We start from the raw sequence: 25,378 nt of genomic DNA, 5'->3' as shown, positions 1-25,378 counted from the left end.
GTGGAGGCTCATTGACATTAGTGAGGCTCCATGGAGATGAAGCAGTCAGCTTGCATGGAAAATGATGGAGGATCATGGTCTAAATTGGGGCCTTTGGATGCTACAGCAACAGAAATGATGGATGGTCATTTTTCCTGTTACACTCTTCTCCCAGGAATATCTAGGCAGATTTGAGGTTCCATATTTTTGGTCATACCTGGCTAGGTTTATTTAGCTTTAATCTGATAACTACAGTCTTTGCAAGGCAAATATCCATAGCTCAGTAGATGGTTACACAAAACAAAAATAAATACATTAAAATCAGTCTCCAAACCTCCACAGTGTGTCATGCCGTATAAGGTGTAGCCTTTGTGACAGAGACATTCAAAACTTCCTGGGTAGTTGATGCAGGTATGGTCACAAGTCCTTTCGAATGAGCACTCATCTATATCTGAATGCAGAGCAAATATTTTTAAAAAGTCAGAATGCAGTTATTTCAGATGGTGGAATTTAATTCTCTCAGTCACAGCAACAACATTATTAATAAATGGCCTGAGGCATTACAAAGTAAGATCTGAATCAAATTATAAGCTTAGTTTTCCTATAGTTTTAGAAAGAGAGGATTCAAGGTACAGGGAGGAAGGAAGGAAAGAACTTTGTAGACTAAAGAATATGTCTGCAATATACATTTTTCCCACTAGGTGACACAATTTAACCTCTGATAGCATATCAAACCTCACAAACATGAAATGCTTATTCACATTCTCTCTTCCATTCTTAATTCTTATGAGGGTAATTAACCGCATTGCATGACATTTCTGCTCCATCACAGGGCACACAACAATCAATAAGGAGCACTAGCTATGATTTTTTTAAACAATGCTGAACTGAGCAAAATAAAGATACACTGAATAGAAAGTACCACAGAAAAGATACTATGTTATAGACATTTTAAATAGCAACATATGCAGGATGGCAGCAATTTTTAGAGAGTGAATTTCTGTAGCAAATCTATCACCTGGAGTCCTGTTTTTTTCCTAAAATCCTGTTTAGAGGAATTCCTTAGGAATGTTTTTTAAGTTAAAAGATCAGTTCAAACAAGGTTATTAAAGATTTTAATTTAAATGAAAGAAAAATAGCATTCCTCCAATGTGTTGAAATGTATAGGAATTGGGTGGTGTCCTTTTAAATAGTTTGTGAGCCTGCTGGTGGTCCTCACTGTGTTCTGTGTTTTAGAAACCAACCAGAGCAGCAGTGTACATCTTTGTTATTAGGCCTTGTATGTTTCGTCTATTTAGGAAACAGTAAACACCTAAGAATATTAGTGAGCTCAAAAACTTTTATGGGGATACTACCCAATGCCTATGCACTACAAATGTTTATATATTTTGATGTATAATGGACAGTTCTAGGCCTGCTCTTGCTAACACTCATTCAAGGGCTTATACACAAAGCATGCAAATATGCCCATTGAAATTAGGCACTTTTGTAACTATTTACAGGGTCAGGGTTTCATGACTGTTTATGACCCTGTTTCTAATGCTATAAAAATATATATATTTCATGTGATATTTATACAGCTCTTTCAATGTGTTGAACATATACATGCACAGATAATGCACAGAAAAATTAAATGAACAAAATAAAAAGTATCCATACAGGTAAATATATAATATAAAGTGAAACACACTTGAGACGTAAGAAGACCTGAAATCCTCATTTGTGTGTGTGTGTGTCACATTCTCTCCATACAATCAAACTAAAAATGGTGACTTCAGGTTTTCCTTTTTCTCACTTATCATTCATTTTTTGTTATGAGTTTTTCTGTTTTATTTTTTCCTGTGTTTGCTTTCTAAAATTATTTTCTTGGGGTTATATTTGTAGCTTTGGAAATATTTAATGATTTGAATATATTTTAAAAATTGTAAACTGTTTCCCCTAATTAAATAATAAATTTATAAGTGAATGTGGAAGCCACCACTACAGCTGAAGTTTAAAAGAATTCAAATTCAGAAGAAGACAAATAGTGCATTTTAGTTTCGTTCATGTATGACCCGGTACCCCTGGAAATTCACAAGGACCATTCATTGTTGGCCTCTGACTTACTTTGGAGATCTCTTTTTAAAGACAAAACCACACCAAACAAAAACACTTCATATTCCTCGGTAATGGCCCAATCCTGCACCATTTATGCCATTAACATAAATGATTGCAGGGTTAAGCCCTAAACTCTTTGACACTAACAAGGATTTATACCACTTCTTGACTCCAAAAGCAACAGTTTGCCTACAACAAAAATATGCTCTCTTAGAATGGGTCAATGGTTTCTATTGAATGAAATATCATATCTACTATAGGCTAATAGAGATGTTAAATATTTTTATTATAACACAAATATATTTTAAAAAGGCGACTTACCCATTAAAATCCAGTACCCTGCCTCTTGCTATTCTTCTAATAAATGCTGCCTTTGCTCTTTCTGTAGCTGATTGGGACTGGAAATCCTCTAAGCAGATTTCTCCCTATTTTAAGTATAACCCTTTTGGCACTGTCTCATTATTTGACATGGTGGGATGTCCCCATGCTAGGCTATGCCCAAGGCTTTGAGTTTTCTGCAACTCCTTGACTACAGCATCACCAGTCTCCTGTGGAATTCAACACTGGCCATAGAAAAGGGAAAATATTCACCACTTACTCTGCACTAAAGCAAGCTGGCTGCATGTTAAAGTCAGGATAGCAGAATCTTTTTTCAGCATCTCTTTTAGACTTTGATACCAGTGCTCTGGGGGTATATGACTGCTGACTCCCAGAAACCCTTCAATACCTTAGCATTGTTACACAAATCCATGTCCACTTCTTCTCTTGAAGGGTGTGCTTAACCTGCATTCCGATAGGAATGAAACGTGCACATCCCAACAGTGATTGAACAATACCCTTTAATGGTGTCAATGACATCTAGTGGATAGAGTATTGGACTGGGACTCGGGTGACTTTGGTTCTATTCCCAGTTATGCCATGGGCCTGTTGGGTGACTTTGGGCAAGTCACACCATTTCTCTGTTTCTCAGTTCCCTATCTGTAAAACAGGCATAGTGATATTGTCTCCTTTGTTAAAAGCTTTGAGATCTAGCACTACATAAGAGATATATTGGTTGCTAGCTACAGTGATTGAATTGAGCTGCTGGGAAGAAGGCCCAGTTTCATCAACAGAGCTCAAGCCTTGGCAAAATACTGACACAGGTTAGTATGCTGTAGGCAGTTGAGCTCTCATGGATATGGGACAATCAGTGCTCCACATTTTGACCAATGAGTATTTTGTACCAGAGCAGGGGAAACTGAACAAACAGGCCAGGCAGTATGGGAGCAAGCTTCTCACCCCCACAGAAGGGAGAGATTTAAAAAAAGCATTTAAATTTTATCTAGCTATAAAAAGCTGAGGACCGCACTGGCAGCAGCATCACTGTGGGGAACTTTTGTTGAGATATATACTGAATTTTGTTTAAAATTGGACTCATTATTTATGGCTGCCTCGCTTGCTATAACATTGCAACACAGGGCATGTGCGCTAGAGATGGGAAAATCAGCAGGGCCAGCATTTCAAAACTGGCTTTCTAAATTGCACTTCCACATGTGTGCAAGCCAACTACGAAGCTGCTTGCATGAGGGCATCACAACAATATGCAGTTATATGACCGGTGAGCACAATGGGAATGTGCTTAACTTCACAGATACAGTTTAGTCAGCCATTTGGGGGAAATCTGACTCTCGAGCTTCTTGGTTCTTTAGTGCCTTCCCTTTATTGGATTGTTGGGACATGCTATCCAGGGATGACAGGGCCATTCCAGTCATCTCCAGAATGCGTGCCAATGATTTCTTGCTAATGGCTTGTCTGAGGGCGGAGAAGACCCCAGGATGCTTTCCCTTTATTCTCAAACATCTGTATTAATCACCTTTTTTATGTTAGCAAGGAGATGGCTTAGTGTATCACACCTGCCTTTCACCTTGAGCTCTGGACATCAAATCCTGCTTAGCTTACAATAGACAATGAATTTGGGCATCTTTTCTTGCTCCATTTTGTACAAAAATCACTGCACAATTTGTCACAGCTCATACTGGGATCCCAAGACTAGAATAGCAGTGGTGCTGCAGGCTGAGACTAAGGTGCATGAGCATTTGACGGTACTTTGTGTATCTCTAACCAGTGCTAGTAGCCTCTCATCTTCATGAACAATGAATTTCCCCATATGAAACAATGTCCTTCCTAACTCTAAGTGGATTGCACACAATTTCTGTAGGCACTGAGTGTAGCACAGCAAACTTGGTGGGGAAAGTGAAATTCTATTCCTTTATTTAGTATCATCTATCTTTATATTGTTGCCTTCGACCTGATTTTCTAAACATGAAAGCTCCATTCCATAAATGCTTTGTATTTTATTTTTTAAAATATTTTTCTGGCTTTTGATCATGTCCTAGGCAGATTTATGAATACACTTTTATTCCAGACCAGCAAAATACTCACTGTCAAGCATTTATACCACACTCATCCTCACTGTGGGATGCGTGAGTGCCTATTTTTAGGGAAATATAAGAGACAGCTTCATAAATTGGAGAGAGTTCAAAGAAGAGCCATAAGAATGATCAAAGGATTAGAAAACCTGCCTTATAGCTCAAAGAGTTCATGTTATATAGCTTAACAAAGAGACGGTCAAGGGGTAACTTGATTGCAGTCTATAAATACCTACAGGAGAAGCAAGTATTTAATGATGAGCTCTTCAGTCCAGCAGAGAAAAGTATAACTTCATCCAATGGCTGCAAGCTGAAGCAAGACAAATTCAGACGGGAAATAAGGCGTACATTTTTAACAGCAAGAGAATTAACCACTGGAACAACTTACAAGGATCAGTGGATTCTCCATCACTGACAATTTTTAAACAAAGATTGGCTGTTTTTCTAAAAGATCTGCCCTAGGAATTATTTTGGGCAAATTCTGTGGCCTGTGTTATACAGGAGGTGAGACTAGATGATCACAATGTTCCATTCTGGTCTTGGAATCTATGAGCTGATTCTTTGAAACTAATCAGGACTATGGGGCTAAATTCACCCCTGCTGGCACAGGTCTGGTTCCCCACCACTGCCCTTGCTACAGGGGATACCAAGGAAGCCCCATTGGCGGAGGTGATTCAGTGAATGTGCTGTTTAAATGCACCCCCTGGCCAAGCAAGCTCTGGCTGAACCCACACTTGCTGGTAGGGTGACCAGACAGCAAGTGTGAAAAATTGGGATGAGGGTGGGAGGTAATAGGAGTCTATATAAGAAAAACACCCAAAAATCGGGACTGTCCCTATAAAATCGGGACATCTGGTCATCCTACTTGCTGGAGCTCTATTAGCTGGCTGTGGGTCCCATCATGAAGAGAGGGGCAGTGTGTAGCCTTGCACTGCTGCAAGACTCCCCACCTCCAGTCAAAATGTCCATCATTAGGTGTCTGCACCATGGCTGGTCTGACCTCAGGCTGAGCGTAGTCCATCATCTCTAGCATTCCACACTGCAGCCCTTGAGGCAAGTATCCAAACCTTGTAACAGCCTTGCATTCCTTTCCTTTCGCCCATAAGGGATTCAATTCCTAAGTGGTTGTATAGTGCATTTATACAGGAGCAGGATTTCACAAGTTTGTGTGGAAATCTGATTATTGTCAATAACAGGTATGTTTTATAATTATTTCTCTAGCTCTTTCTCTGGTCATTTTATCTCAACTTGGCCTTTGGTTTTTTTTAGAATTGTTTTTGTAATGATCTTTGATTTTTGTAACGCTTATATGCACTAAAGGATCTTTTAAACGATCTTTATTTTCCTGAATTTAGTGCTTGTAAATAGGGGCCAGGTTGACAGTACTGGAAAGTGAAGTCCTTCATTTATTGCCACAAAAAGTTTTCCATTTATTGCCAGAAGAAGAGTTACTGCCTGGGCAGAAGTAGTTTCCTGGAGCTTCTTCATACAGCTGAGCCTCAGTGCTAACCTGAAGGAACCACTTCTAGGACTGAGAGAGTACCTCATTTTCCATGGTCATCCAGTCCTTGGCCCTTCGGTTGAGGCTGTGGGTTTCCAATTACAGTAGCACTAATTGTGCTCGTGGTTTTTGTGATGTGGACACTTACTCACTTGTGGACTGAGAGCACAGGGCACTGAGAACCCATCAGAGAGTAATGATTTTTGGCCAGTCCAAAACTGAGCTGGATTAATACCAGGGTCTTAGAAATGAAAGACTTCTTTCTGTATTGCACTACCAGTCCCTCAATTCAGTGCTCTGCATTCAATTAATCAGAACAGATTCTGTTAAATGCAAAACAAGACATTTTAAATAGCATTGGGCTTGTGAGACAGATAAATGTTAAAATCTAAAGAAAACTAAATTCAGATAAAAATCTAAACATTCAAAGATAAGGTTGAGAAACAACACTGGATTTTCAGATGATTTTGTGAACATGCAAATTGATGTGGAAACACTAGTAACTGCTTCTTAACTGCATTTACCTATGCAAAACTCATTTGGACAGAGACATATGCATGATTTTGCTGAATCCAGCTGGGGACGTGGTTGTAGAATGGAACCAATTTAGTGCCCAATCCATGCAGACATTTAAAAGAAAATCTAAAACAAAAATATGGATTTATTTATCTTATTTTCTAATACTGTATGCTGGAGGTTGGGTGAAACCTCACTGAAGCTATGGGCATTACAGCTACCCCTCATTCAAGATTAATATAAAAAGCAATTAAGTTGCTTTATGAAATAGATAGCTGAAACAAGAGGAGCCACTGCCCAAAACTCAGGCCACAAGCTTGAGTAGGAGTTGAGCCATGTGGTCTGAGGGGTTTTCCCTGGAATCTGAATGTAAATGTGGAGGTCTGGGTATTCTTTAATGGAGCTGAGAGAGAGAGAGAAGAAACATGACAAAAACACAGAGAAGGCAGCAAGGAAACCCCAGAGACATCCAGAGATGCCTTGTAGCATGACTATCAGAAAAAGCAAAGAGAGAGAGCTTTTTGGTAGAGTGCTGGCTGGAAGGAGGCTTGGAATTGTGAGCTAAGAAACTGTTTCTTGTTGTTTGATGTCTACTATGTTCAGGGAAACAAGGCTTTATGTACATTCATTGTAAATAAACAGGATTGCACCAAAGAAATACCTGACTCCATTATCAATTTCTTCTCTTAATGGAAACAACCCACAAGACCCTGAATACCAGCTATCTGCTCTGGTCAAAAGGGGTAATACTAGTATAGTAGCACTTGGAGGCCCCAATCACAACCAGGTCTTCAGTGTGCCAGGTGCTGTACAAAGACACTGTTCCTGCCTGTGGCAAACTCAAGACAATTAGCTACCAGGAGAGGGGTAGTAATTAGTCCCAGAGAGGTTAAAAGGCCTCGTCCTATCCACTGAGGGGAGATAGCCATGGAGAAACAAGGCTCAGCTGGAACAGGGGTTACCAGGGAAAAGACAGTTACTCACCTTTGTAACTGTTGTTCTTCGAGACGTGTTGCTCATATCCATTCCAGTAGGTGCACGCGCGCTGTGTGCACGTTCATCGGAGACTTTTACCCTAGCAACACTCGGTGGGCTGGCAGGGCGCCCCCTGGAGTGGCGCCACCATGGCACCAATTATATACTCCTGCCAGCCCGCCGCTACTCAGTTCCTTCTTGCCGGCTAGTCCGACAGGGGGGAAGGAGGGCAGGTGTGGAATGGATATGAGCAACACATCTCGAAGAACAACAGTTACAAAGGTGAGTAACCATCTTTTCTTCTCCGAGTGCTTGCTCATATCCATTCCAATAGGTGATTCCCAAGCCTTACCTAGATGGTGGGGTCGGAGTGAGACGTTGCGGAATGTAAGATCGCTGAGCCAAAGGCGGCATCGTCTCTCGATTGCGCAACGAGCGCATAGTGAGATGTGAACGTATGCACTGACGACCAGGTAGCTGCGCGGCATATCTCCTGGATGGGAATGTGCGCCAGGAAGGCGGTCAATGAGGCTTGAGCCCGAGTAGAGTGGGTGGTGAGACGGCCAATCGGGACGTGGGCTAAGTCATAGCATGTCCGGATACAGGACGTTACCCATGATGAGAGCCTCTGAGAAGATATAGGCAGACCTTTCATACGCTCCGCCACCGCTATAAATAACTGGGGCGAGCGTCTGAAGGGTTTTGTCCTCTGGATGTAAAAGGCGAGGGCTCGGCGGACATCCAGGGTGTGAAGCTGTTGGTCCCTGCGTGATGCGTGCGGCTTCGGGAAGAAGACCGGTAGAAAAATATCTTGATTAATATGGAAGGCAGAGACCACCTTGGGAAGAAAAGCCGGGTACGGGCGTAGCTGTACCTTGTCTTTGTGGAAGATCATATATGGGGGGTCTGCCATTAAAGCATGGAGCTCCGAAACCCGTCTGGCCGATGTGATAGCTACCAGGAAGGCCGTCTTCCAGGACAGGTACAGCAGCGAGCAAGTGGCTAATGGCTCAAAGGGTGGGGCCGTGAGCCGAGTCAGGACAAGGTTGAGATCCCAGATAGGGGAAGGAGGCTTAACCGGTGGGTAGAGGCGCTCCAAGCCCTTAAGGAACCTCGAAACTATCAGGTGAGAAAAGGTGGAACTGTTCGACTCCCCCGGATGGAAGGTGGAGATTGCGGCTAAATGCACCCTTATTGAAGAGAGTGCCAAGCCTTGTTCCTTGAGGTACCACAAGTAGTCCAGGACAATAGGGACTGAAACGGCCTCAGGAACTAGGGAATGCTTTGTACACCAAAGAGAAAACCGCTTCCACTTGGTGAGGTATGTCGCCCTCGTGGAGGGTTTTCTGCTTCCCAAAAGGACCCGTTGAACCTGGGCAGAGCAGCGGAGCTCGGATTGGTTCAACCAGACAGCAGCCACGTTGTCAGGTGCAGGGACTGCAGGTCCGGGTGGTGAAGCCTGCCGAATTCCTGCGTTATAAGATCCGGGCAGAGTGGCAGTGGTATCGGAGTCGTTAGGGATAGGTCGAGCAGCATGGAATACCAGTGCTGCCTCGGCCATGCCGGAGCGATTAGGATCAGCCTGGCCCTGTCCCTGCGGAGCTTGAGCAGGACTCTGTGGACTAGGGGAAAGGGTGGAAAGGCATAGAGAAGACGTCCTTTCCAGGGGATCAGGAACACGTCCGACAGAGAGCCTGGGGAGCGGCCCTGAAGGGAGCAGAACACCTGGCATTTCCTGTTCTCCCTGGAGGCAAATAGGTCTATCTGGGGAAAGCCCCACTTCCAGAATACAGAAAGAAGGATGTCCGGACGGATGGACCATTCGTGGAACAGGAAGGATCTGCTCAGGTGATCCGTGAGAGAGTTCTGGACTCCCGGAAGGAAGGACGCTACGAGGTCTATCGAGTGGGCTATACAGAAGTCCCACAGTCGCATCGCCTCTTGGCAAAGGGGGGAAGACCGTGTGCCTCCTCGTTTGTTTATGTAATACATGGCCGTTGTGTTGTCCGTGAAAATCGCAACACAACGGCCCTGTAGATGGTGTTGGAAGGTCTGGCACACCAATTGGACTGCTCTCAGTTCGCGGACATTGATATGCAGACTCAGTTCTTGCAAGGACCAAAGGGCCCTGGGTGTGAAGGTGCCCTAGGTGTGCACCCCAGCCCAGGGATGAAGCGTCCGTCGTTAGAGACACCGAAGGCTGCGGTGGGTGGAACGGGTGACCGGCACACACTAGGGAGGGTGTCAGCCACCAGTTGAGGGAGTCCAGCACTTTTGGTGGGATCGTGACTATCATGTCCAGGGCATCCCTGTGCAGATGATAAACTGAGGCAAGCCAAGTCTGGAGAGGGCGCAAGCGGAGTCTTGCGTGCTTCGTCACAAAAGTGCATGCAGCCATGTGGCCAAGTAGAGCAAGGGTGGTACGCAGAGAAGTTGTTGGGAAGGCTTGTAGCCCCTGCATGAGGGAGACTATAGCCCGGAACCTCTGTGGAGGTAGACTGGCTGTTGCAAGATTCGAGTCCAGCATGGCCCCGATGAATTCTATTCTCTGCGTAGGAAGCAGAATGGATTTGTCTAGGTTGAGGATCAGACCTAGATGGGAGAATAGGTCCTTGATGACGTTTACGTGTGCGGTAACCTGAGCCTCAGAGGTCCCTCGAATAAGCCAGTCGTCGAGATATGGGAAAACATGGATTCGACGGCGACGGAGGTAGGCGGCGACTACCGCCATACACTTTGTGAACACTCGAGGGGCCGAGGAGAGGCCGAAGGGAAGGACCGCAAATTGGTAGTGTTGACGATTTATCACGAAGCAAAGGAACCTTCTGTGGGGGGGGGGGTAAATCGTGATATGAAAATATGCGTCCCTCATGTCGAGAGCAGCGTACCAATCTCCGGGATCCAGGGAGGGTATAATGTTTCCCAAGGATACCATGCGGAACTTGAACTTCGTGATGAACTTGTTCAGAGCTCGCAGGTCCAGGATGGGCCGGAGGCCCCCTTTTGCCTTGGGAATTAGGAAGTATCTGGAATAGAACCCTCTTCCCCTTAGGTCCTCTGGAACCTCCTCTATAGCTCCCAACACAAGGAGCCTCGAAACTTCCTGCAGAAGGAGTTGCTCGTGAGAGGGGGCCCTGAAGAGGGATGGGGAGGGAGGGTGGGAACCCAGCGGTCCGATGTTAGCTGGGACCATGCAGGGAAGAATGCAGCAAGGCAGTTGGCGAACTGAAAAGGATCCTGGGAGGTAATTGGTACAGAGCTCTTGGGCGCACCCTCAAAAGTTTGGCTTTGATCCCGCCGGTGGTTTGGTGGGGCCGGAGTTATTATCTCCTGGTGGGCCAGACTGGCGTCTCTGGGAAGTACGGCCTCTCCTTCTGGAGAAGTCCTGTCTTGGCCGAGGTGGGGGATAGGGGTGCTGGGGTTGTGAGCGGAAAGATCGCCTCTGAGTCTGCGGCGTATGCATTCCCAGCGAACGCATGATCACACAGTTGTCCTTCAAACTCTGAAGGCGAGGATCCATCTTTTGGGAAAAAAGGCCCTGACCGTCAAAGGGTAGGTCCTGTATGGTATACTGCAGCTCGGGTGGCAGACCTGATGCTTGCAGCCACGATATGTGCCGCATAGCAATCCCAGAGGCGACAGTTCGAGCTGCTGAATCAGCGGCATCTAAAGAGGCCTGGAGGGAGGTCCTTGCAACTTTTTTCCCTTCCTCCAGGAGAGCTGAGAACTCCTGGCGGGAATCCTGCGGGACTAGCTCTACAAATTTCCCTATTGCCTCCCAAGTGTTATAATTGTATCTACTCAAGAGGGCTTGCTGATTCGCCACCCTGAGCTGGAGGCCTCCCGCGGAGTAAATCTTCCTTCCCAACAAGTCCATGCGCCTGGCCTCCCTCGATTTAGGCGCAGGGGCTTGTTGGCCATGGCGCTCTCGTTCGTTGACGGATTGGACTACTAACGAACAAGGAGGAGGGTTTACGTATAGGTATTCGTACCCTTTGGATGGAACCATATATTTGCGTTCGACACCCTTGGCTGTAGGTGGTACGGATGCCAGGGTTTGCCAGATTGTATCTGCCCGAGCCTGTATGGTGCGAATAAAGGGGAGGGCCACCCTTGTTGGAGCCTCCGCCGATAGTATGGTGACCACTGGGTCTTCCACTTCAGGAACTTCCTCCATGGGTAGGTTTATGTTAAGAGCGACACGGCGGAGGAGGTCCTGGTGCGACCGAAAGTCGATTGGGGGTGGTCCAGATGTGGCTGTCCCTGCTACTGCCTCATCTGGGGAAGAAGAGGAAGAGACCCCGGGGACCAATGGATCTTGAAGTGACTCCTGGTCCTGTGGAACATCCTGGGGTGGTTCTTGCAAGTCCGAGACCTGCGCTGGGAGATGTTCTGTACCCGCTGGAAGAGGTCTGCTCACCGTGGCCTCTGGTGCCCTATGTTCGGAAGAGCCAGAGCATGGTGGCGGATGTGGGGAACCTTGGCTCTGATGGTAGGCCCAAGGTGTCCAAAAGGACCACTGATGAGGGTCCTGCTGATTGTCCGATTCCTCACAGGATGCCGACCCAGCATGGGAGGAGATTGATGGCTGACGAGATGGCCTGGCGGGGCGGAGATCGTGAGGTGATGGTCCCTGCGTCCACTGGAACCGTCCCTAAGCGGTGTCAGGGAGCGGTGCCGAAAGCCTCTATGGTGCCGAGATTGCGACCGGGACCTGCGACCAGCGCGGTGCTGGGAGGTCGACCGTCATGCCGAGATCGGCTGCGGGAAGCACGGTGCCGCAAGTGATGATGAGATCTGGAATGGTGCCGGTAGTACCTGGATGGCGACCGGGACCTCGAGCTGTACCGCGAGTACGACCGGTACTGCGACGGGGAACGGTACCGGAACTGGGAACGGCCGTGGGACCGAGATCGATGGCGGGACCCTGAGCGTCTGCGGGACCTGGACCGGGACCGAGAGCGACGAAGTCCCATGGTACCGGGCGAAGAAGGTCTTACAAGTGCCGGCTTGCCTGTGGATTGAGGGCCCCACACCGGCGGTGCCGGGGGTCGAGGCAGCTCAGGCTCCGTTAAGGCGATCAGGTCCTGTGCTGTGGAGAACGTCTCCGGAGTGGAGGGCACGACAAGCTCAACCATGGCCCGCGCCGGGGAGCTGGTAGGCACTGGACTCGATGGCTCTTCCGAGGCCGGAATCAACGGTGCGGTGGAAGTCGGTGCCGCGGCAGACGGCAGTGCTGGGTGGTCCGGCCTGGCTAAGCACTCTGACTGTGGTGCGGATATAGCAGCAGCAGGAGGCTTGCGCTTCTTGCTCAAAGGTGAGAGTGAGCGGTGCCGGGCAGAAGCTGGTGCCGGAGAAGGTCGGTGACTCGGAGTCTTCACTGAAGAGGTATGCTCCGGTGCCGACGAAGCAGTTGTTCTCGGTGCCGGTGCCGAGGACTGGGGAGTCAGCGCCGCCTCCATCAATAACTGCTTGAGGCGAACGTCCCGCTCTTTTTTAGTTCGGGGCTTAAAAGCCTTACAGATACGGCACTTATCTGTCAAATGAGCCTCGCCCAAGCACTTAAGGCAGGCGTCGTGCGGGTCACCAGTGGGCATCGGCCTATGACAGACCGCGCACGGTTTGAAGCCCGGTACTGGGGACGGGGAAGGGGCTAACCCCCAATCCCGTTAAACTATCTACAATACACCAAACAAAACTACTAAATAACAATAACTAACTACAGTTGAAAGATCGAACTATATACAATATAAGAGAAGACAAGTGAATCGCTAGGGAGGAGGAGAACAGCGAGCTGCACTCCACAGTTCCAAAGACCGACACGGGCGGTAAGAAGGAACTGAGGAGCAGCGGGCTGGCAGGGGTATATAACTGACGCCATGGCGGTGCCACTCCAGGGTGCGCCCTGCCGGCCCACCGAGTGTTGCTAGGGTAAAAGTCTCCACCGAACGTGCAAGCGGCACATGCACACCTACTGGAATGGATATGAGCAAGCACTCGAAGAAGAACTAATTAGCTTCAGCTGGCCTCAATTGTTGGGGACCTTTTTAAACCCTCCCTGGCAGGGAAGCAGGGAGGAGGAGAGAAGTAGAGTAGCTGCTAGTGAGTAGGTGCAGCAAGACTCTGAAACTCTTCCTGCAAGGCAGACTGCACTCTCCCCAGAAGGAGAGAAAGACTGAGCAAAGGACTGGCTGAGAAGGGATCGGCCAGACCCTGTGCGACCGGGAAGGGCTTTTGCTTTGCCCAAGCCTGTGGCTTCAAGGTGGCAAGGACTGAGTCAGCAGAGGAGAAGCAGGTACTTCGCCACACTGCCCCAAAGAGCTTACAATCTATCTTCATCTTTGTGGTAAAGTTCTGCATGGATTGTGTGGCTGCTGTCTAAGAAGCTGTGGGGAACATATGAAATGAAAAATCCTCTGGTTCTGACTGATGGATTAGCAGAGTTTGAACCCCAAACCTGAAGTGATGACACTGACATCATAATATAACTATTGTCATATTCATCATATTACAACACAGCTCAATGTAATAGAGTCATATCTCATTACTATGTTACAATATGACATCATGATGATCCTGTCCTCCAAATGCAAATCCATGCAGTCTGGATTTATTTTAGCTTTCTCCGACACACCTGGTTTGATTTCCCCCCTGAACCATTTACATAGCCTTAATTCAGGCTCCGTCTGCCCTTGGAGCTGGGATGTGATTCCCAATTTGAGTAGACATACTTGCACTAGCTTTCATCAAGCTTGTGTGCTAAAAATAGTAGCATAGCTACCGTACCATGGGCAGTGGCAACATGGGCTAGTCTTGCCAAGTACTTACTCATGGGGTCCGGATGGGTTTGCATTTGGGGATGCTAGCCTGTGCTATTGATTGCCCCTGCTACTGTGGCTACACTATTATTTTTAGTGCACTAGCTCAAACAGAGCTAGCATGTATCTGTTTTCCAGATGTTTTCCCAGCTGCAATATAAACATACTCAGAAAGTGCCATACAATTAACTATGTGCTACAGAACACACAGTGTATTCATATCAGCCAAAGCCAATCACAGCTGTCTGTGTTCTGGTCGCATTCCTCACTACCCAATCCAGTGGATTCTTTGAGAAAAAGAGACCTTCCCTTTCCTCATCCACTGCACAGTCTTGCCCTGACTCACACATACTGAACTCCTTGAAAATAATCTGTCAATGTTTTTAAACTAAACCCTGCCCCTTTCTAGATATGCGTGTTTTCCTTCTCCATCCCCCTGTTGCTACCCCCACTATGTTGTCCATTTCACAATCAGTTAGAGACTACCTGAAACGGCTGCCAGTGGTACCGATGGACATTAGCGAGCCTACAAATCCCAGTCAGAGGGGCTGCTGGAAGCCTTTGCTTTTGGCCAGACTCCCCACCAAACGATGGCTTGGATTCAGTGTCAGGAAACATATGACCTCACAGCGGACATATGACATGATATCACATCTTCTGACTCAACTTGACCGATCTCTGTCCATAGCTCATCAAAGTATCCTCCTATAGGTCACTTAAGAGGGACAATGCAATAAAAGACCCAGCATAGCAGATGCTGGCAGAGGTCAGTTGACTTGGGCTTCGTGGCTATAGAATTGCAACGTAGATGGTTGGACTCGGGCTAGAGCCCAGGCTCTGAGACCCCAATGATGGAGGAGGATCTCAGATCCTGGGCCCTAGCCCAAGCCCAAACATCTACAACTGCAGTTTTATAGCCCCGTGAGCCCAAGTCAGCTGACCCAGGCTCTGAGACTTGGTGCCGCAGGTGTTTTATCGGCATGTAGACATACCCAACAAACCAACAAGATCACCTTTTGATTTGACAAGGCCATTCTTTACTACAGAAGTCCAGCATAGACCAAAAGAAACAGCTTATTGTTATAACTAACTGCTCATTATGTTTCAGAATCTGCAATAATACAACCAATGAAGGATGGAGCGAAGGAAGAAGATATAATACAGACTATTGCTAGATATAAAACCTCTTATTGTATTACTTTCCTGCTGAGTTCTTTTAGTGGGCAGGAACTGGGGCAGGCTGGCATCCTCCTCCCGAAAAACCAAACCTTTAAATGTAATTCAAACACCACACCTCTGTGAGCTTTCTATTGCGTGACTGACTTGCAAACAAATCCATTCACTTGTTGCTGAGACTTAGCTGTTAATAATGTACTAATGATCTGCAGAAGAAAAATATCTGGCATTAATTACTATACCTTTTATTTGAACTGAAATGTATAAGTAGCTTAGCCACATCTTGCACTTCAAAAACCAGAGCGGGCAACTCTGTCCATTATGACTAACTTCAACTCAGAGTATTTATTTATTTAAGGATTTTATTGCTCTCTGTTAGCTAAGTGATTAGTGAAGACCAAATGCAAGGCACTAATCAAAGAATGAAGGACTTTTGAAGGAAATTGATTCTGCTTGCAAGGGGAAATGTGCCTTTTATTACAAATGATTAACTTTTTAAGAATTCAAAACCAGTGGTAAAACAAATAAATACATATAAATTGCAGAACAAACCTTCAAGCTCTACTGCAGGGAGACACAATAAATAATCGGAAACCTGTGACTAATTATATAAATGCCAAAAATTGATACTGATGTGAAGAAGGGGAAGTTTCCTTGGCAGTTTCAGTGACAGACAGAAAAACTGGATAAAATTGCTATTTTTCAACTTCAAGAGGAGGCATCCAGTAGCAGTTAAAAACTGGGTCATGGAGAACACTTGGTTACCACCAACTCAAATAAGTTTTAGATCTGATAGATTATCCATTATTCAAATGTTGCTATGCACCAATATATTGACAAAATTCACTATCCATAGCTGGTTGGGGCCAACGTCTTAGTTTCCATTGTTCTGATGAAGCAGAGCAACTCCCATTCTGTTGTACAGTCCACTCTATTAACAGCTGGGGATGCAATTAGTTTGCTCTAGTGATAGCTTCACAGCTCCTACACTTGGATCCATGCAGTTACACCTCTGAGCCCATGCAGAACCCTGTGGAATCAAGGGGACTCTCAACAGTCACATGAGCCTGCTCATATAGATTCAGTAGCAGGATTTGAGCCTTTATTTGGATCCCTGTTGTGTCTGTAAGGAACAATAGCATGAAAAATGCAGTGGAAACCTCCTGATGAGTGTGGAGGGAGACCGTCTTTATCTTGTGCTTCCTTCTGGCTCTTTTAATTCATCAAAACTAGGGAATCTTGGGGAAAAAACCACCAACCTAAGATTGAGTTTTAGCTAATTGGCTTTCTTTTTATTGTTTTCTACCAGTTTTCTTTGCTAATGTTCCCTTTTCCATCCAAGGACTCTCAAGCTACATGGCACAAACTCCCAGTGAAAGCAGGCCATGGGAAGGCGCATTATGCCATGGTGTCCTCCATTTAGTGAATGATAGCACCAAGACACACTACACTTACTACATGTCTTGTTCTGCCTTGTCTCCTACAATTTTATGTCCATTTTCCTTAATCCCTCAGGTCTCACTTAAAACTTCATTCCTGCCCTCCCTAAGAACACCAAACAGTGGATTATGAGTTGAGATGAGAAGCTGGAGAGAGAGAGACCTCTGTCTTGATCCTAAAATGGAATAATTTAGCAAGGATAGGTCAAAGTCTATCACCAGACATAGGTGTGTCTTGATCCACTGGCTAAATCATTTATCAGGACATCTTTGAAGAGTTTTACTATTAGGATTTCCATGTTTCTTCCTCTGCACTCCTGATAACATAAGTAATGGAATGTGTTGGTTCTTGATGTTGAAGGCTTATCAGCAGGTCATCTCTCTTTCAGGTTTTCCTCAGTTACAGTGGTATCGACCCCAAACTCTTGGTGGTGGGGCTATATCTTCCTTTGTGCTTATGCAGAACCAGATACACTGTTAACACTCTAATATTCTGATCAGCCAATGCACTGGTATAGGTGTAAGGGCACTTCAGTGACCCATGTTCTTGTTTACTGTGTACAATTCTGACTTGAGATGTCCATTTTGTCCCATGAAAACAAAATGAGCAGTTCAGATTCTTCTAAAAGAAAACTGTAAATTATTGGCCTGCATAGGTCCAGTCATCAATTCTAGTGGGTATCCAGGGCTGGGAGATGTCAAACAACTCCTAATAGAGTGGGCTGACACCCAGATTTTGGTATTTCATAGATTGTTTAGATTTTAAGGCCAGAGGAACCCTTGTGATCATTTAGTCTGACCTCTTGCATAACACATGCTGTAGAATTTCACTCAATGATTTAGAATCCGATTCAGGAAAGCCTCCCTAACCAGGAAAGGACTTGAGCACATGCTTAAATGTTTTTCTGAGTTGGAAATTGAGTTTTAGTTTTCTGAATCAGTTAATTTTTGAAGTTGTGCTTTAGTATAATCTTTGTCCAAATAGAGATTTAGATAACCAAGTTTGGTTAGGGTCAATATACTGAAAATTTAACTTAATAGTGTGCACTGTGTGTCCTGTTCACTCAGAAACCATCAGGTGTCCTCTGACATACACTGCATATTATTTTGTTGGATCTGAGGTTGTTTCTGCACCTAGAAAAGTTAGTATTCCAAAGAAACAGTTACCATGGATGTTTTTTCTGCCTCTTCTAAATCAAATCCCAACTGCAGCAGTCATAGTCTGGCTATTTCAGTGGTCACAGGAGCCATATCAGATAGATCTCGCTTTGATAGTATGGTCCAAGTGGACCTGTCTTCTCCTTAGCAAACTCATCATCATCATCAACATCAGAGCAATAGTTTCCTACCGGTTACCTAGACACACCAGCAAAGAGAACAGCAATGGGAAATACAAGAAACTTCTATTGGTTATAGTCTTTGAAGTCAAATGGCAACTGCTGGTTTTCTTTATCTCTGTTATGAATCCTTATCAAAAGAGCAGTGGCTGTACATTCCTGGGAGAAATCCCTGGGATTTGAAAGCAAAGAGTTAAGAATCTTGGAACCTGGTGATAGAAATGTAGGTCCAAATCATTTGCTCCCTCTCCAGAATAAATACAAGCCTTTCCTTGGACTCTGTTCCTAGTGACTCCTGTGTGATCTCATATAACAGCAAGTTCATTTCCACTTCTTTTCTTCAGCTTCTTTCCAGAATTGCCCACTTCACTTCTTTCTCCCACAGGGAGCCCACAAGCTCACCATCAGCCACATGCTTCCCTCAGCACTTACTGCTCAGTTACAGACAGAAAAAGGGCTGTAAAATATCATCTTAGTGTGGTAAATATCTGCTCCCTATGAGTCTTCCTAAACATACGGTACGTAATGAGTTTACTGACCCACACACATTTTTCTTCCTGTCAGCACTGCACAGCCAATATTGCTATAGGTCAGCAAGCAGCATTTTGTTCTGCTTTATGCATCATCCACCAAATGACCAGCTCATTTCTGAGTCACCGAAAGCTCTGGGAGTCTGGGAGAAGTTTCAAGGGAGTCTTGGGTGCTGAAGAAGAATTTATATTTTGGATGGCAACCATGAAATTTTGGCAGTTTCAACCAGGGAAAAATTGGTGGCTTAACTGAAGTCTGCATCACTTAAGGATATCAATGGGAGTTTTGCCTGAGTAAAGTCTGCAGGATTTGGCCTGCAGTTTTTAAATGAAATATGATATTGCTATTATTATTACTGATACTGCTATTTGGCAGAAACAGAGTTTTTATTCTTTTCCCTGTAGCATTATGAAGAATCTGTTTTTATGACAGGTTAATTTGTTACTTTAAAAAATAACCATTTAAGAAACCTTGCAGTCAAGGAATGAGAACAGCAGATTATCTAGTAAACTGATTCGCTGACAGGAAATCCATTCGGTCTAATATTTTTAACATACAGGAAGCTGTAGCTACCTTCCATCTGTACACCTGAGCACATAACCCAGCAATGTCCCCTCCTAGGAGAACCATGTGGGCAATTGCCCTCAATGGAATTTCTGAGGGGACCCTTTACAAAGCCCCCAGGATCTTCCAGAGAGAGATTAAAGAAGAGATTTAAAAAAAGCAGTGACAGCTGCCAGCAATAGGAAAGGGTGAGGAAACGGAACTATCTGAGCTCTTCATACTCCTGCAAGGCCAGGAATTGAGTGGTGTAACTCACCCTCCCTCCCAGCAGGATGAGGGGTTGGTGCCTTTACATCTCCAGCAGCTCTGATGGCAGAAATTCGATCAGCCATCCTTTGGAATAGGGGAGTAGGTGTGTAGAGGGTCATGTAATGGGGAGGCTCTGGTGACACCTTCACAGTCCCAGACCATACTCCATAACGGATCAAAAAATGTTCTGCTCTCTGGCATCTGTGTTCTCTGAGAGAGCAGCAGAGGGAACAGGAGACCCCTCAGATCCTGGGGACATACATATGCAGAGAGAGAGAGAGGGCCCATCATCTGAGGGACTTCTTGAGAAGCTTTATTTTTTTAAAGGAAGGAATTAACAGCCAGGTCAAAAGGATGCTCAGAAAGGTCCATATAGAAAGGGAAACAAAACAGATCAATAACTAGATAAAAATATATAAAGTAAATAGTGAGGCCAGAGTCAAAGGTGTAAAGGGAGCCTGTGGGTAGGAAGGTTGGTCTGACTGGGATTTTTTGAATGATGATTCCAAATCTTTTTTTTTTCTTTAATTATCCAGCTCTGCCCAGTTAGCCTTATTGTGTGATCTAATCGGAGTTGCTCTCATCCTTCCTTTCCCTTTTATTGTACGTTCCATGCTAGCCTATCATTAGTTTGTAAAGCTTCTCAAGGAGAGGGATCACTGCGTTTGTACAATGCCGAGCATGATGGGGTCCTGATCGTGACAGATGCCTATGGGCACTACTGGAATCAAATAATAATAAATAATAATTAATAATACAGCATTGCTACCTCTAATAATGCTGCTTATTATAGCTAACCACACATCTGAAGTCAGTAGGAACTGAGCTGAACTAATCACCTTGTAGGATTGAGGTCTTCAGAGAAGAACTACACTATCAGTCCAGAATTGTACTGGAAACTCAGAGAAGGGCTAACATAGCTCACATAAGTAGGCCAGAATTAAAACAATACCTTCAAACAGACTGCATCAGAATGACTGCAAACATCCTTCAGTGGAGCTTTACTCACATGCCCTGCAACCCCCAATCACACATGCCTAAGAATCACATTAATTGTTTTACGGACTCACAGCCTTATGGTCAAATTGTCTTTGATATGTGCTTTTGAAATACAATATTATTTATGGTTCCAAAATAAGGACCAGCTTGAGCCAGTTGGCTTGCACAGGTATTTTCATGTGTGACTGTTGGACACAATACGTTAGAAGTAACACAAAGGATTTTAAGAGATGAGAAGCTACTGGAAAGGTTTGACCTACTGGGATAGTAAGTGAAACAGAGGGAGGGGGAAAAAAAAGGAAACAAGAGACAGAGGAAAAAAGAAAGAAACAGTTTCTGTAGAAAAGAAGTCATAAAAATTGGAGATGGGGGTGGGGGAGGGCCTGTATCAATGTTTAAAGTGATTGTGGCCTTTCAGTAAATTATCCTTGCACTTGGGCTTTCCTGTTTTCTGCTTGTCTGAGTTAACTCTCTCACACCCTTCCCAGCCACTGCCTCCATTCGAGGTGGCCTTTGTTACAGTCAGGCTCCTCTATTTATCAATCTATGGGACCCAGTAGGAGGCAATTGGCTCTGACTCCCATTACATTTATCCTCTGACCATTGTTTTGCTAGCACAGTCTAAAATGCAATTAAAGTCAAATGCTTTCCCAACGTTTTTAAGAAAACAAAGTACTTTCATCAAAACCATTGCCAAGATTTTACGAGCAAACATGTATCCCTTTCCAAAATTAATCATTTTCCAAGGCGAAAGCAAGCTGAATTATCTACTGCCATTATGGCAGTAAACTGTGCTACTACTTCAAGTGCTTGGGGAGAAGAAGCTATAGATCAAGAATGGAAGTGCATTAAAAGAAACTTAAGGCAGGTTTGTTTGTTTCCCCACAAACATAAACACGGTATAGTAGCCTGCACTCTTCTCAAGCCGCTATTTACACATCAATCCCGTAAGAGCAACTTAACAGCCTAATGATACAAACACAGAAAGGCCTTTACCCTCTGTGTATTGAGCAAGCAATATTCCCTGTGTCCCGGGATACACTTGCTTTATAGACAGATTTCTAAAAGGAGGAAAAGGCTGTCTTTACAAAGCAGCCTTCTAATTACTGGAGCAGATCCTACCAGCCTTATGTGGAAGTCAATGGGACTCCTTGCAGAGTAGGTTCTACTCAACATGAATAAAGGGCGGGGAGAGGGAGGGCAGAATCAGGTCTAATGTAATTTAAAGTAGCTGGAAGAGCAAATGCTACAACATAAGCAAATTTTCAACTGAAAACTAAGAGGCAAAAATTCCCTTTGTCTACCATAGGCCAGATCCTGTATTCCCTGTTCACTCGCAGCTCCTGCTGAAGTCAATGGCAGACTTAGGGTTGCCAACAGTCCCTTATGACAAAGGATGTCCCTTATTTTTTACTCTCTCTACATCAAGATCTGGAATTGCTGAGTGCTGCAAAAAGTAGCAAGAAATACTCTGGGTGAATGTAGGTGAGTACTGATTATTATTATTATTAATAAATAAATAAATAAATAAGTAATAATAATATCAAGAGGAGGAGTAAGGTGGGAGTGCTCAGAAGACAGTCCCTTATTTTTAAAATACAGTGTTGGCAGCTTTAGTGGCCACAAAAAATACAGTACACAAGAAATACAGTGTTGGGCCCCTCCTTTTATTCTTTGCAGGGAACTGACAACATTATGTGCAAATCGGAGCTTCTTGAGTGACCCAGGACACAGAATGACAGGCCACTTGCACGATCTAGGAATGGATGGATATGCTGCTTTCTTGCTCGGTCTTGAAGGTGAACAAAAGAAGTGTGTTTGAAAAATACTTCAACTTTTTTTCTTGAGATCCTAAATTAGCAAGAGTCAAATCCTTCCCTCAAGCATACAAGCTGAGGATCAGACGATATGCAGGGGAACAGGGGCTGAGAGATGAAGGAATCCTTCTGCCCACAACACTGACTAGAGGTAAATAGATTTGTGAAGTGGTGGATCCACTGGTCCAGTGCCTGTCTACTTCCCGACCCCTGATCCACCATCAAGCCCCTTCAGTGCATCAGTCTCTTGGAAACTCCCAGGTCTGTGCTGTGGGGTACAGGGTTGTGTACCCCTTTGCATGGCCTGCCCAAATCCTCCCCTATCCCTTGCAGTGGAACCACACCAGTACCACTTTGACACACACCAGGGATGCTGTGGGAGCAATTTTTCCCCCCCACTCCAGGATCTATGTGTAGACTTTATGAACATTATGAATACGCTTAATCACTTTCTCCTCCATTTGCTTCCCTGCTAAGAGCTGAGTCCAGGGATCTTTGGTTTCCATCTAATCTAATCCATCCAAGATTCATCATCATAATGTCTGAACATGTGGTAACAACTGATGACATTGCTAAGAGATGAAACCTGCATTCCTTGCTTTAATAATTTGGGATCTTAAAGAGCTTTAATTTACATTTAAAACAAGCCAAACCCTCACCCTCAAAAGGTGTACTTATGGGAAAGCTGAAGTATTCTGAGCTGTCTTTTTACTGCAAGTATGTACAACACAGCACAATGGGGGCCTGCTAATTGATTGGATTGCATTTTACATGTATAACAATATCATCACCACCACATGAAGGTGTACTAACTAAATAACACACTCACTCGCCAGCTCTTTAAAACCTCAGTGAATGACAACTCCCAGGACCATTATTGTTTGTGGAAGAATGCCACCATTCTGCTCAAACTATTCTAAGGCTGACTCATATCCTGCTAATTCATTAATACATAACACAACTCTAGTCCACAACACAACCATTTCCAGTGGTCCTGGAACACTTTTACAGTGGGGGTGCTGAGAGCCAATGACACCCAAACTTTTTTATCTTGCACCCCCCCCCTTACTCCTGTCTGTGCCCCCACTCCCTCAGAGCTGGGGCCAGGAGTGGGGCTGTGGGAGTGGAGGCCGCGGACAGGGGTAAGGGGGCCAAGGCTGAGACCACAGCTGGGGGTGGGAGCAGAGTCTTGGGTGCGGGGGCACCGGCAGCCGGGACTCCGGGTACGGGGCCAGTAGTGGAGTCCCAGCCACCAGCGGGGGTGCTGCAGCACCCCCTGCACCCCTAGTTCCTGCGCCTATGACCATTTCCGCAAGGTACACACAATATGTCCTAGCCTATCAATAGAAAAGTGAGCTGAAGTGCATTTCAGTCTCTATGTGCTAATGAAACATTTTGTTTGGCTTCCAATGTTCATTATATAATAAGGGAAGTATCAGGGTATTTTAGGAAGCCATCTTCCTAGTGATGTACCTTCACTGTAGGAGTTGCCATATTGGATCAGACTTGTGGCCAGCTAGTCCAGTATCCTGTCTCTGACAGTGGCCAGAACCTACCAAGAAAGATGCAAGTAGGCAGATGTGGGATGATGGTCCCCTGCAACATTAGGGTGATTTACAATCGTTAGAGACTTGCTAACACCCTAAAATGTGAAGTTTAGTGTCCCTTCCAAACTAGGGGTAACCACAAAAAAAAATCCCCTTTCCCTTATTGTGGAGCAGGAGTGCACGTGATGCAGAGAGGAGGCTTGAGGGACAGGGGAATCTATTTATTTGTTTTCACCTTGAAGCAGAACCACAGCCAACTTGGGAGGTATCATCACTTGGCAAACAACTTATATTGAGCTCACTTACTGGAAATATTTCCACTTGGTGCCTGGGCCCACAACCCTTGATCTCAAGAGTAAGGACTAAGCATAAGAGTTAGGCCCTGTATTGATGATATAAACACACTGTTCAACCTGCAGGCGGCTTCACTGGGACATTTAAAGAAAAACAACCCTCACACTTGGAACAATCTGGTATGTGCCAAAAGCAAGACATTAAGAAGCGTTTTTATGAGACTCAGGATAAAATCTCTCCTGGAAAGAGAGCATCAAAATAAGGAGTGAACTATAATTCGAGGCAGGGAAATCACCTTAATCTTTCCTTTCATTAGGTGGCAGAATTTTGACAAGGGACTCCCAAGAGATGCTCCAGCACATTGCTGAGTCTGACTAGTGCATTTGGCACTGTCAGAGCTGAGCCATCATAACTGTGTGCAGTCATTTCAGTGAAATATGCATATAATTAAACAAACCGGGCCAGCCCCTTGACTGGTGTAAATCAGCCTAACTCTCGTCACTATGTTTTACACCATCTGTGTGCACCGATGGCTAGATTAACGCACAGGCAAACTAGGCAAGTGCGTAGGGCCCAGATTCATGGGGTGGGAGTGCGGAAGGTGTCACGATGGAGGGCTGGCCAGTCCAAACCTGAGCGGTGCTGCGACCCTGTGCACCAGGTTGCAATGCCACTTGCTCAAATTTGGCACATTTCTCCCGCCATCATAACAGAGGGAGTCTGGTGCTAAACCTGAGTGGTGACACAACCTTGCATCTTAAGCAGATTTTGTCCATGTACCTACTTAAAAGTGAGGGGGCCATAGCCCAGGTGGGCCCCTTCTCCTGCCCCCCAACTTCAAGGCCTATGCAACAAAATCAGTTTTTCTAGGCAGGACAATGTGTCAGGGCAGTTTGTTATTCATATTAGAAGCTGGGGCCCAGAAGCTTATGTTTGCCTAGGGCTCAGTAATGCGTTAATCTGGCCCTGGATGTACCAGTCAGCACATTGTATAATCCACTCAGTTCAAGCTGTAACACAAAATAATCACTGTGAGCTTCTTTTACTTTAATATCACTATAACTCTGTTGATTTCAATGGACTTATGCTTGATTTAATTGAGAAGCAGACTCAAGTCCAGTATATTTTGTT

At 45.1% G+C, this 25,378-nt stretch overlaps 1 protein-coding gene across 13 annotated transcripts in view; it reads right to left on the bottom strand.

The window, feature by feature from the left end:
- Positions 1 to 25,378, bottom strand: part of SCUBE1 (signal peptide, CUB domain and EGF like domain containing 1) — a 310,551-nt gene that overhangs the window by 62,915 nt on the left and 222,258 nt on the right. For all 13 annotated transcript variants that reach the window (XM_030540072.1, XM_030540079.1, XM_030540087.1 and 10 more), the window contains one exon: positions 314 to 430. In XM_030540072.1, the coding sequence (XP_030395932.1) occupies positions 314 to 430 (117 nt within the window). The remainder of the gene's footprint in view (positions 1 to 313; positions 431 to 25,378) is intronic.

Source organism: Gopherus evgoodei, chromosome 1, assembly GCF_007399415.2.
Source record: "Gopherus evgoodei ecotype Sinaloan lineage chromosome 1, rGopEvg1_v1.p, whole genome shotgun sequence".
In the NCBI taxonomy this organism is placed as follows: domain Eukaryota; kingdom Metazoa; phylum Chordata; order Testudines; family Testudinidae; genus Gopherus; species Gopherus evgoodei.
The sequence above is the reverse complement of the archived record's forward strand: the minus strand, read 5'-3'. Positions and strand labels throughout refer to the sequence as shown.